This window comes from Sorghum bicolor, chromosome 4, assembly GCF_000003195.3.
Source record: "Sorghum bicolor cultivar BTx623 chromosome 4, Sorghum_bicolor_NCBIv3, whole genome shotgun sequence".
In the NCBI taxonomy this organism is placed as follows: domain Eukaryota; kingdom Viridiplantae; phylum Streptophyta; class Magnoliopsida; order Poales; family Poaceae; genus Sorghum; species Sorghum bicolor.
In genome coordinates, this window is record NC_012873.2 from 2,590,782 (window position 1) to 2,604,327 (window position 13,546).

Here is a 13,546-nt window from a genome sequence, read left to right on the forward strand (position 1 = left end):
AATAAAGTTTGGGTCAAACATTAGAAATATAAATCATAAATAACTTTTAAATTATTAAGTTTGGTAATGTGAAAACAATATAAACAAATTTCTCTTGAAAAATATTTTTATAAAAATATACATATATTGCTTTTTGATAAGTATTTTTATAAAAAATAAGAAGTCAAAATTATACTTTGGAGGTTGTGTTGTTGTTCAAAACGACTTTATTTTTTAATATAGAGGGAGTACCTAATATATAAATCTTTATTTGACCCATGGAAGCTTAGGCTCCATCTGATTCGCCACGGTAAACTTTATTTTTCATCACATCAAATGTTTGGGCACATGCATTAAGTACTAAATATAGACTATTTTCGAAACTAAAAACACAACTAGAGAAATAATTTACGGGACGAATCTTTTGAGTCTAATTAGTCCAAAGATATTAATTGCCAAATAAAACAAAAATACTACAGTACCGGTTGAATCTCCAACCAAACAGTGAAATACTACAGTTTCTTACTAGTCGGCCCCTTGATTTTTCATCCTAGCTCCATCCTAGCAAAAACTATTGCCAAACGTGTCGAACATGTTTACAATGATATGCACACTGAAATCTTGGCTTGCACTCAAGGCATAAAAAGCTGCTCGTGACTAAGGAAAACAAAAAATTGTCATGAAATCTTATTTTGTACAGGTGGAGTCCGCTCTACATTCAGCCGACCATCATCTCGCAGTTGCAAAGGAAAAAAAACGATTAACTCTTCAGGACATGTACATAAATCGTGAGTTGATCGTGTCCTTAGGGAATGTAACAAATTAAAGTAGCTCATGGATTTGCTAGGATGAGTGTGCCATATCAGATGTATAGGGCATGCTCTTGTATCGCATAATGTACTCCATTGTATATTCTGGGTTCGGTGGCCAATGATTTAGCTAAACTGCAAGTTTAATCAGTGTGAAGCTATAATAAATTAAAAGGAGATGTGAGTGTGTTGTGGGTGCATGAACTTAGATCATATATAGAGGCACGTATATAGTGAAAAATAAGACTTCATCGTTGATTTTATATTTTGTGGAAGTACATCGGCACCACTATCATACATATAGCTTCGCCAGTGGGTTTAATGAAATCACCCTGGTTCCTGTAAAAAGGCATACGACTTATCTTGCATGCTCAAATTAAACGAGACTTGTCGCCTGTCGCTAGAGATCACGCCACAATCGGTATATCTAAATTCTAAACCCATGTGTGAAGAGGATGGCAAAGGTTGATGGTGCCACCATGACATTACCGTCTTCGTTTCTTGGACACTCACAATACAGAAACTATGATGATATTTTATAAATATTAATTACACTGCCACGTGTGTAATTTGTTGATGCTGTAAGTGATTTAATAAGAAGAGGAAAAAAATCCATAGCAAGTATGGTTTACTAATTTGTTGTGAGAGAAACACACTAATAAATTCAGAATAAGCTCAAGCGAACCGAACACTAAAACTAAGTCTAAATAAAAAACTTGGTCTTCACAGTTATCGATGGACAAGAAACTACTGTAACCATATTGGGAGAGCAAACATGGTTTCTATCAATATTTATGTCATATGTTATAGAAAATCTTGTACTAGAAAAGATAACTTTTTTGATATGAGATCATATATACTATAGAAACTACTAATAGTTTCTTCTTGTATTGTGCAGTGGCCAGTGGGCAACCAAAACATGGTACTGCTAGTTATCATAAACATCATATATATATATATATATATATTTAACGTGTTAATTAATGAAAGAATAAAAATAAAAGTACACAGTGGGGATCCCAGCACACGTCCAGCACACGAAACTTGAAAGCCCTCCTGTTCTCCTGGCCCACATGTCAGCGTGTCCACATGCGCGCCCGAATTAACTGCGGCCATGTGTGCCGCCAACCCTTCTCCCACCACGCGGGGATCCACCGTATCTGACGCCCGTGTGGCGCTGGCGTGGGCCCCACGCGTCAGTGACCCCAACCCCTTCCCGTCGCCGTCATAAACCTCCCCGTTTCGTTTCTGTCCCTCGTCGCCTTCGCCACTTCGCCGCCGCTCTGACTCCACCAAGTCCGCCTCCGGCATCAGCCATGGCGCCAGCCTCCGCGCGCCTGCTCGCCGCGGCCGTCACGGCCGGGCACCGGCGCGTCGCGTTGAGGCGCGTCCAAGTCCGGGCCCCGGTGTCCGCCTCGCTCTCCTTCCCGCCGCGCCACCCGGCGCCATTCCGCGGCCGGGCGAGCCTCGCCTGCCCCGCCGCGGCCTCGCTCTCCGTCCCCTCTGGCGGCTCGCCGCCGGCCTCCGTGCCATTCGATCTCCTGCCGCCCGACTCCGACCCCTTCATCGAGTGGGACCCACCCCCGGGCGACTCCGCGGACTCGCCGCTCGCCGCCGCCGGCGGCGCCGCGGGGGGCACCACGCTGGTCGTGCTGCTCGGGTGGCTCGGCGCGCGCCAGAAGCACCTGCGCCGCTACGCCGACCTCTACCGCGAGCGAGGGGTCGGCGCAGTGCGGTTCGTCGTGCCCGTGCGCGAGCTCGTCGGCCTTGACCTCGGGCGCCGCGTCGAGCTCAGGGTCGCCGATCTCTCCGAGGAGATCGCTGCATGGTGCGACGCCGACCGCCGCCGCACGCTCCTCTTCCACACCTTCAGCAACACCGGATGGCTCGCGTAAGAAATCGACCCCCACCCCCACCCCCTCCGCTTCTCCCTGAAGCGCCGCAGTTGTAGTGTGGATAATTCAGTTATAAATTGGAATGTTCGAAAGCGGATAGTTAGTTCCCATGGCGTTTGAGAGACGCATCATGCGTTCCTCATTCGATTGCACACTGACATGGGGGCTCTAGCTTGTCATGTGACACGTTTTTGTTATGAAACTTTAGTTTGGTACATGAGATTGATGGATAGAATTTGCACGATTCAAGCCTCGCCAAAGATACCACGAGTTTGATGGGAGCATTTAGTACGTTACTGCACATCCATTTCTAGTTGGGAAACTAAAAAGTGGTTGTGCCATCGTGCCTAGGAGAAAATCTTCATCGTCTCTTTGGTTTGTTGTAGAATGAATCTCCTTGTGGTTCTCCAGGGCATGTATTTCCACTCCCAGTCCCAGTGGTGACATAGAATTCGGGCAAATGGTGAGAGTGAGCATTAGTGGTTAACTGACAATGAAAATACTGCATGATATTGATGCCACAGTTCTGATTCTCTGGCAATGCTCTCATTGTTGCTTTGTGCACATTTTTCCTTATGGTGATCTGTTATTCGTCAACTGTGTTATGGGCTTGTTGTCATCGTTTTTATTATTCTGAAAAACATCTGGCCATGTACCTGTTGCGCTGAACTACATACACACACAGGAGATTCTGTCCTTGTAGTTCTCAATGGAGCTCATTATTTTTCATTATTATAACTTCATTTTGGGGTAGTTAGGTGAATATTCTGATTTCTGAATCTAGTCATGGATGTCTTACTTCAAATCATAGTAAAACAATTATTGGATTGTTTAATGTCTACAGTGATGCATTAAATGGACTATGCATAAAAGCATTTTTTGCTTTCTTTCCAGCTATGGTGCTGTATTGGAGAATCTACAATCAAGAGCTGACCTAACTGAGAGAATAAGAGGATGTATTGTAGACTCTGCACCAGTTCTAGAGATAAGACCAGAGGTTCGTGTACCTATCTTTTTTTTCTTACTGAATCAAATATACGATTACAATAGAGTTTTAACTTGCTAGGTGAAAATGTTCCAAGGTCCTCCATACATTTACAAGTAGATATTTTCTATCTTGGTCATTTTTTTATCCAGTATTGTGGTTGCCTGCGGTTTCATTCATGCAATTAAGCTTGTTTGCCTGGAAGTTCTCATTTTTACATTAAACTCAGGTCTGGGCAGCTGGGTTCTCTGCTGCAATGTTAAAGAAAAGTAGTTCCACGACAGGACCTACAGCTGAATCTCTTGATGGACCTATTGTAAATGGCACCTTGAACAAAGTTACCTCTAATGTGACGCAACCTTCATGGGGTGAATGCTTTCTTCTGTCAACTCTGCAGAAGTTCTTTGAGATTGTTCTTTATGTACCTGATGTAAACAAGTAAGTGCAATTACCGTTATGAATCACTGCTCTGCTAAAGTGCCATGAACTGCCTTGTGCCAACCAGCACTCATCAACTATATTAGTTATTTTCTTTTTGGGTGGGAGCACACGGAGGGAGGGGAGTATTTAAATGTGATCTCAAAGCCTCAGAAGACTCATCAAACCAAAACCCAGAAGTTTTTATCTTTTAAGAGGAGAACAAGTGTAACAATTGTTGAATCAAACGGTGGGTCAAAAAGGCCAAAGAGGCAGTAATAACTGCTGTTAAAAGAATGATAGAAGACTAGTAACAGAGAGGAGGCTACTCTTTGTGTTAGGGGGTGTTTGAATCCATTAGCAGCTAGTAACTCCCAGCTATTTAGCTGGCTAACTATTAGCTGCGTGGTGATTGCATTCGACTATCCAATAGGTGGTTGAATTGTTGTTTTACCCCCCCAAAGAAAAAAAAACAATTTTTTCTACTGTTTCCTAGCTAAAATACTTATTAATTGGTGGGAGAGCATTTTAGTTAATTGACTACTAATTACATGCTAGGTTTGCACAAATAATGAGATAATTGTTAGCTAGGTGCCCAGCTAACAGTTGTTTGAACTGTTACCTGGGCCTGTTTGGATTCACCCTATCTCATGGAGTAACTATTAGCTTGTCGGATCCAAACAAGACCTAAGTCGAACTCATGGTGTTCTTTTCTCCCCTCTCTTGTTCAGCATTATTGTACACCTTATCTTATTTTTCCACAGATCTACTAATGTAATCCATTCTGTTATCTGATACTGTTGCTTGCCTGCTGATCATATACAGGCGACTGCGCAGGACTCTCTCGGTTCTTTCAGAGAAACAGCCTTCCTGCCCCCAGTTCTACCTGTACAGTTCAGCTGATCGAGTCATACCAGCAGAGTGTGTGGAGAGCTTCATGGACTCGCAGAGAAGCCTAGGGCGCAGCGTATTCGCCCACAACTTTGTCTCGTCGCCCCACGTAGACCACTACCGGAGCTTCCCCCACGTGTACTCCGCCAAGATCGACGAGTTCCTCAAGATCTGCTCCACGATCAAAGTATCATGACCAACCTTCGATCCGACTAACAAGCAGCCCTGTCGAGCAGCTATCTGAATTGATTTGGTTTGGTGTGTTCTCAGAGCATAGCCGCAGCTACAACACCCTGATGAGAGTTACCTGCTGTTAATTCGTCGAACACCTTGGTTCTACTCCGCTTAAGTCCTGGAGGTTCCACCGGATGCACGCATTGAAAGGAATAGATGTTGAGCCAGAATTTCTGCGCACCCATTTTTGTTCATCCTTGTTCTGAGAATGGATAGGTATTTGGTTTCCCCTCTGAATCTGATGGTAGGCTCCCAAAGATGAAATTGTACCCTAATTCTTTTTGAACGCGAGCTGTACAATATTCGGACGCCTAAAGTTGCTTGCTACGGAGTCCCATAGCGTCACTCTGAACTCTGAAGTTGTATTAAGGCAACGTGTGCTTATGTTCCCATCATTATACCGTGGCTTCACCTTCGTGGGATGCAATGCAATCATGTGGTGGAGCATCACCTTCGTGCAAGCTTCAGTCCAATATGCTCTCATAATAAATCAGCTAACAGTACTCGGGTTTCATCTCTAGTCGCTGCCAGGACCTCATAATAAATCAGCTAACAGTACTCGGGTTCCATCTCTAGTCTCTGCCAGGACCGGGCGCGTTTGGACGGCGTTCAACGGCCGCCGCAGATCACCGAGCCGCACTTGCCAAACACCTTCGCCACACATGGCCAAAGCGAGTTCATTTTCGGCGTCCAACCAAGCCAACTGTTTGGCGGCCAAAACGTCCGGCGCGAACACGGCGATTGCGGCGGCAAGCACACACACATTCTTTGGCCTGGAGCAGCAGCACCACCTAACAGCCTACCGCTAGGCTCTTGGCGTCGCCTGACGGCGAGCGGCGAGGTGGAGGCCAGCCTACAGTCGATTCCGTCCTGGGTTTTTTTTTTTTAATCACCAACAACGAGTCGGTTTCACCGTGACTGACGACTCGATTTCACCGTGAGTTTGGCAGTCACTCATCACGTAGTCGATTTCACTGACAAGGCCGGTGTCTAAGTCGATTTCGCCGTGGCTTTGGCAAAGTCATCACGAGTCGATTTCACCGTGGCTTTGTTACCGACGACGAGTAGAACCGGGTACCTTATGTTACCGGCGACGAGTCCGAAACCGGACCCATCTATCAGTGTCAAAGTCAAACAGGACTAGCAGAGGAGAGCCTCAAAACCAGAGGGCACCCGCGACGCCAACGCCACTGACCAACCCCTGACCAACGAGCCAAAACTTGTTTGTTCGGTCGGCGCACGCGCTGCCGCTGCCGCTGCCGCTGCCGAGAGACGCGCGCACACCATGGCCATGGAGGAGGGATCAGGAGCAGTAGAGAACGGACCGATCGTGGGCACGGTGGCTGACGCCTCTGCCGCCGCCGCCGCCGCCATCGGCGGCGACGGCAAAGGGAAGGAGGAGGCCGAGGGGAGACGGCCGGCTCCGGCCGCCTACGCTGCCGTCGTGATCGGGGGCACCTTCGACCGGCTGCACCAGGGCCACCATCTCTTCTTGAAGGTACGGTACGGGCAACAAAGACCCTACTCTCGCCCTCTGCTTCTTCTTCCTTCTCTCTTCTGCTCCTCCCGTTACTTTCACCGCCCAATCCCGTCCGGCTCCGGCCAGTACCTGAAACCATGCACAAGACATGGATGGATGGATGCTGCGTCTGTTCTTGAGCTCTTTGGAATCGAATCTTGTGTGATCTTGCTCTCACCCTTGGTGATGGTATCGTCCTTTCTGTGCCTTCGTAGCGTTAAAACTTCAGTTGATCCTTCCTTGGGCTCCTGCTTGTTCTTGCTGGTAGTTGAGCCTACATGGAAGAACACAACTTCTTTTTGTTTGTTTATTACTAGTTTATAGTAAATTAACAACGATGATTTTCTTCTCTTCCGAATCCAAAAACATGTAAAGAAATAATGTATTGACTTTTCCAAAAACATATAAAAGAAATGATCGATGCTGTGACAGGCAGCAGCGGAGCTGGCGAGGGAGAGGATTGTGATCGGCGTCTGCGACGGACCTATGCTCGCCAAGAAACAGGTCAGCTTTCGCGTCATTGGCCGATGCATATATCATCAGTCACTAGTAAACAATAAATCTCGCTTCTACGCTAATAAACCCTGACCATAGTGTTCAGCTGATGCCACAGCAACATCAGCTTTTTAAATTTTGAGATGTGAGACGTCTCAACTCCTACCAGCTGCATGCCTCAAATGATCCCAAAAACATGCCCAGTCAGTTCCAAATTGCAAGGCGTTTGAAGTTTCAATCAGAACGGACGGAGTAGTACATCGTTTCTAGTTTCAAACTAGAGAACTTTATTTGGGTATCCCATTCCAAAGATTATAGAGAGGGCAAAAGTGTTACTAACTATAGCACACCAGCCAACGAGCACAATGGGACCAATATGATGAGGCATGGTGGTCTGACAAAGTGACAAGTAATCTAGTGCAATCAGAGACCGAGAGACACCACAGGAATAGGTCGATATCAAGCACTAAAACCATGTCATTATCAAATATAATGGCCGGATTTAGTATTTCAGGTGGGAAGTTCTACTGATTCGATATGCAAGTTCATTGAACTTGGACAGGTGCCAAATTGGATGCCTACCTCTCACAAGTTTGGTAGAGGACTAGAGTCTGGAGGTTGGGTGGTTAACCAATAACCACTGGCTGAATTCAACGGCATATTCCCTTCGAAGTTTGCATGTGAGCTGCATGTGTGATCTGTGGTCATGCCATGCGGCTGAAGAATCTAGGCTTTTAGTATTATGAGCTTAGAAATTTGATGGCATCTTTCGCTTTGGCTGCCTTCTTTTCTTGCAGTATGCCTACCTGATACAACCAATCGAGAAGCGGATGCAAAATGTCAAGGATTATATTAAGGTATCCCCCCTGATCCAGTAAACATTTCTTATGCTTGGATGCAGCTTCATGTATTGAAAATCAAGCAATTTAGTGTTAGTGTATCACATGTAGATTTTATTTTTTTTTTTTGAAACGGGTGGGAATTTTTATTTTATCCCGCCAGTTTCTGTATTTCGGAAGAAACAAACTGAAAACAGGGAGTAACTTGAATTAGTGGGATAGAAAATAGGTGAGGGTTTCCTGCCTGTTTTTAGGTGGTGAGAAAAAAAAAACAAACCAGTGTTCATTCCATTGTCAATTCCCTATGAGATGGAGAGGTACTACGTGAGGGCCCAAGTCCAACGACACTACCCGCTGGGCCAAGAGGCCCTGCTCTGCTGCAGTGCTGCTGGCCCAGCTTTAAAGTTTAGTTCTGGTTATACTAGATACCAAATAAGATTAAACATGGACTGATCACGGACGAGCTAATAGGGGCTAATTGGTGGAAGAAAAAAATAGCCCATGATTTGTCCAGGTTTAGAAAAAATATGGACACGGAAATGGTTGAGTTGCTCCCTGCTTCCATCCCTATTTACGAGACTACATTTTTTTTTGTTGGATTGGATATCCATGCACATAGGTGCCTTTAAGCTATAGCACAATGGTTGAGTATGATGCAGCTGTGTTCAACTTAAATTGCCATGATAATAGAAACAAGGTTCGTGCACAAAATCATCTTAGCCACTCTTTTCCATTTGCAGTCCATAAAGCCTGACCTTGATGTTCATGTGGAGCCGATCGTGGACCCTTACGGCCCTTCCATCGTTGACGAAGGTCTTGAGGCCATAATTGTCAGGTTTGGATGTTTTCTGATACAATATTTGTTCAACAGCACTACTATTGACAACATTTAAGCTGATGATGATTGTACGCAAATCTTGAGCAGCAAGGAGACATTGCCAGGAGGACACGCTGTCAACAGGAAGAGAGCAGAGAGAGGGCTCACTCAGTTACAGGTTTGGTTACAGTGATTTTTAATTGTTATGAGAAATCTCACACATTATCAGACTCCAGACCCTCTCATGGTTTAAAATCTTGCAGATCGAGGTGGTAGAGCTGGTACCAGAGAAATCGACTGGAAATAAGATAAGCTCCACAGCATTCAGAAAGATGGAAGCAGAGAGGGAACTGCAGCAACAAGAAACCGCAATAGGCAGTCACAGCATTCAGAAAATTGAAAGCAGCGAGGGAATTGCAGCAACAGAATAAGCAAAGAGACATCAAGCGGCGGCAGTCACATGGAGCAGAATGATGAGCTACGGTTTTGCAACAGTACTCTTGTTTATTCATGTGAAACTTGAGGTACAAAAGCCAAAAATGTTCTGTTCTACTTAACATATAAAAGGCACGACGCTCTGCTCCATCATGTAATGCTCAATACAGAAAAGTTACAGTTCTTTTACATAATCTGACCAAGGATAATCTACCATTGAGAAACTAAGAAACCCCCAGCACAGCTGAAGTGTTATACTGAGACTCCAAGAGAGGCCATCAAGCAATACACCACCAGTCTTTGCAGCTTTCACCATCCCACGCTCATGATTAGGCTTGTAAGAAAACGGCAGGGCATGATGTGGACCGTGGAATCAAGAATCACACTTCTTCAAATTGTTGAAACTTATACAAAACAGAATTGTTCTTGAGACTTATCTATTGAATATTAATCAAAAATAAGCATGAGCTCAGACTTCAAAATCAGGTTCACACCATAACTGTAATTCAAAACAGAATATGACAACAGACCCATTGCATATTGGTGATGCAGTAGAAACAGTTGGCAAATTCTGAATGATGTTTGACAAACATAGCAAAAGACAGCATTTAGTAACAATAGAACCAGCAAGAAAAAGATTTAATCAACTATTCAATGAAACAGGTTTGAGTGCATTGGTCCTCAGACATCCAAGGAAGGATTTTGCAGCAGTAGCTCTCAAGCCTGGCAGGGCGAAAGCTCTTAGGCGGCAACTGCGAATGTAGAGAAACAAGCCTTGATTTTGTCATCATAGGACACACTGCTCAGAAATCAAGTCACATAAAGAAATGGAGGAAAATTTGTAAGGAAAACAAACATGAGTATTGCATTGCATCAGACATCCAAGGAAGGAATTAGCAGCACTAGCTCTCAAGCCTGGCAGGGCGAAAGCTCTTAGGCGGCAACTGCGAATGTAGAGAAACAAGCCTTGAGTTCTTCATCATTTGCAATGCACAACAACTAATAAAACAACACAATATACAGACTGTACTGAAGAATGAAGAGCTGGACAAGAACAGATATGGCTCAGACATCCAAGGAAGGATTTAACAGCACAAGCTCTCAAGCCTGGCAGGGCAAAAGCTCTTAGGCGGCTACTGCGAATGTTGAGAAACAAGCCTTATCTTTGTCATCATTGCCATATGCATAGAATAGACAGAACAAAATAAACTAAAAGCAAAGCATTAAAATAATTATAACAAAATAAACTAAAAGCAAAGCATTAAAATAATTATAATAAAGCTACGAATGTAATCACAGAAACCGGCTCTGTGGACAGATAGAGAAGCCATCCCCAGGTTCCTATCAACATGTGAAATGTTGAAACAACTTTGTATTGGCCTAATCATAGCATCTCTGGTCAAAGCTCGTAGCTACCAGAGAAGTGGCATCAGGCCCAAACTATTTCAGCAATGGCATCAAGATCTAGAGTCTAGCAAAATACAAACAAACAAAATAAAACATAATGGCAGTTCTGTAGAATCCCTCAGAGACCCGATTTAAATCACACACCACAGCTGAAACCAACAGCTACAGATGGGGAGCTCCAGCCAGACCAAACCACAAAGGTTATGGTAAGGATGGACCAGCTGCAGCTGAGAGAAGCAGCTGCTGTTTACAGTGTCAAACGGCACTTCCTATCGGTAGGTCTTGAGATCCTCACAGGGACTACACAGCTGAACTACATTATGACAGATACAGATCTTCCAAAATAAAATGCGGTTTCTAACATATTGAAGTATAGCATCATCAGAAAAGAATTGCCTTCTCATTCACAGCACGATGCTGTGTCAGAAGGTGTCCTAAGATTGTTTCGAGTTTTCATCATCTGATACCGGACAGAAAAGATACATGTAACACTAGACAAAACGACGAATGCAAAATCACTAATTAGTGCAAGGGTAATAGTTCAAATAGCTGCCAAGGTCTGCTCAACGAAGGGCATATGAACAATAGCAAACTAAAATTGACGAGCTCAGAGAGTTGCTAATCTGCTCAAGGAAGGAACCAATCCCTTCTCATACAAGAGGTGTCAGAAATAAGCAATAACTCGTCACAGCACAATCAGCCTAATCTAGAAAAAAAATAAAGAGCTAGATGAAACGATCTCACGAGTCCGTAATCAGATGCTAACATACACAGCAAAGCAGAAAGTTAGCTCAGGAAAAAAAATTACTGCTAGGGAGAAGCTCAGAGAGTTGCTGAATCTGCTCAACGAAGGGATCGGAATCCCTGCTCATACAAGAGGTGTCAGAAGAAAGCAGTGCTCATCACAGCTACCACCTCTAGCATATATATATCGTAACATGGATCTGATGAATGAATGAATACAAAACGAAACCCAGACCCATTCGCAGGCATTCTAGTTCTATCTACCCAGATCACAACAAACCGGATTCATGACCCAGGGAACGCAAGGCCGGATGAACACCGCCGAACGACCGAGGCGAGCAGATCGCAACGAGCGGGAGGCGGCTGGAGGAGTAGCCACGCAGCGAAGGGCTAGGGCTAGGGCTAGGGCTAGGGCGAGCGCGAGGGCTCTAGTAGGTGGCGGCGGCGGGGCGAGGCTTGAACCCTAGCGAGCCAGGTGAGCGCTGAGAAGAAGGCGCGGCCACGGCCGAGTTATAAAGACGAGGGTGTGGGATTGGGGCTGGGCTGTATGGGCCGGGCCGGGCCGATGTGTGAGCAAGTAGGAATGCGAACCGTGGGCCTTCTGAAAATCCTGGCCCATTAGTGGTTCTTTTCACTGCTTAGCCCGCTTAGCCAACGGCGTTGACCGTATCCTCCTGCAGGGCTGCTGCAATGCAAGGCCATTCTAGATTTGCAGCACTAATCATCATAGCTTTAGCTGTTCACCTCGTCAAACCAAATAGAAGGGGAATAAAATCAATACCCGCTTTATATTATATATAACCGTTCAACTCTGAACCTAATCTACTTGCAGATTAGTAAGGTCAACAACGTTCTAGAAGACGGCTGGATCAGGAATGGTTCCAATTCCAGCCTATAGGTTGTTCTACGACTTTTTCTTTCTCTCTTTTTTTTTATGACGAGTAGCGTATTTCTTGTTAGATTAGATCATCTTTAATCACACTCTTGCCCTGCTTCAAATATTCGAGCTCAACTAAGGCCCTGTTTAGTTTCCCACCCAAAAAATTTTCATCCATCCCATCCCATCGAATCTTTGGACACATGCATGAAACATTAAATATAGATAAAAAAAATAAACTAATTACACAGTTTAGTTGAGAATCGCGAGACGAATCTTTTAAGCCTAGTTACTCTATGATTAGCCTTAAGTGCTACAGTAACCAACATATACTAATGATAGATTAATTATGCTTAATAAATTTGTCTTGCAGTTTCCTGATGAGCTATGTATTTGTTTTTTTATTAGTTTATAAAAACCCCTCCCGACATCCTTCCGACACATTCGATGTGACACCCAAAAAATTTTCATTTCCAATCTAAACAGGCCCTAATACCTTGTTTAGTTTACAAAAATTTTCAAGATTCCCCGTCACATCGAATTTTTGGATGCATGTATGGAACATTAAATATAGATCAAAATAAAAACTAATTACACAATTTACCTGTAATTTGTGAGACGAATCTTTTGAACCTAGTTAGTCTATGATTGGATAATAATTACCAAATACAAACGAAAGTGCTGCAGTAGCTAAAACCAAAATTTTTCACTAACTAAATATGGCCTTGTTTAGATTCAAAAACTTTTTAGATTTTGACACTATAGCACTTTCGTTTTTATTTGACAAACAATATCCAATCACGGAGCAACTAGGTTTAAAAGATTCGTCTCGTGATTTACAGATAAACAGTGCAATTAGTTATCTTTTTAATCTATATTTAATGTTCCATGTATGTGCCGCAAGATTCGATGTGATGGGGAATCTTGTAAAATTTTGGGTTTTTGAGTGTATCTAAACAATGCCTAAGGCTTAGCTGTTGGTGAAACGGGTTTTAAGCGAAGAAATTCAATTCAGACTTTCAGAGCATTCTAGTATGTCCGAAGAAAACAACTCTTGACTCAGAAACGCGATTCACAATATGAAACCCCTTTTTTTGAACAACGAATTGGAAGTGAATTCCGATAGGGAACAGAGAACACCTTTACCAAACACCTGGTATTTGTCCACAGCAACACCAGTCAAATGCAGAAAGAACGTGTGTG

At 44.0% G+C, this 13,546-nt stretch overlaps 2 protein-coding genes across 3 annotated transcripts; both read left to right on the forward strand.

The window, feature by feature from the left end:
* Positions 1,970-5,657, forward strand: LOC8057523 (transmembrane protein 53). Of its 2 annotated transcripts, XM_021458328.1 has the most exons (5): positions 1,970-2,679; positions 3,578-3,680; positions 3,898-4,106; positions 4,911-5,163; positions 5,247-5,657. In XM_021458328.1, the coding sequence occupies exons 1-5, from the start codon at positions 2,105-2,107 to the stop codon at positions 5,271-5,273; spliced, it is 1,167 nt and encodes a 388-aa protein (XP_021314003.1). In that variant the 5' UTR covers positions 1,970-2,104; the 3' UTR covers positions 5,274-5,657. The 2 variants fall into 2 exon arrangements, with proteins under 2 accessions (XP_021314003.1, XP_002451491.1); XM_002451446.2 differs by having other exon boundaries at positions 2,014-2,679; positions 4,911-5,657.
* On the forward strand, positions 6,295-9,692 carry LOC8057524 (phosphopantetheine adenylyltransferase). The gene is made up of 6 exons (XM_002451447.2): positions 6,295-6,708; positions 7,162-7,233; positions 8,022-8,081; positions 8,804-8,898; positions 8,989-9,058; positions 9,144-9,692. Exons 1-6 carry the CDS (start codon positions 6,496-6,498, stop codon positions 9,309-9,311), a joined length of 678 nt encoding a protein of 225 aa, XP_002451492.1. The 5' UTR covers positions 6,295-6,495; the 3' UTR covers positions 9,312-9,692.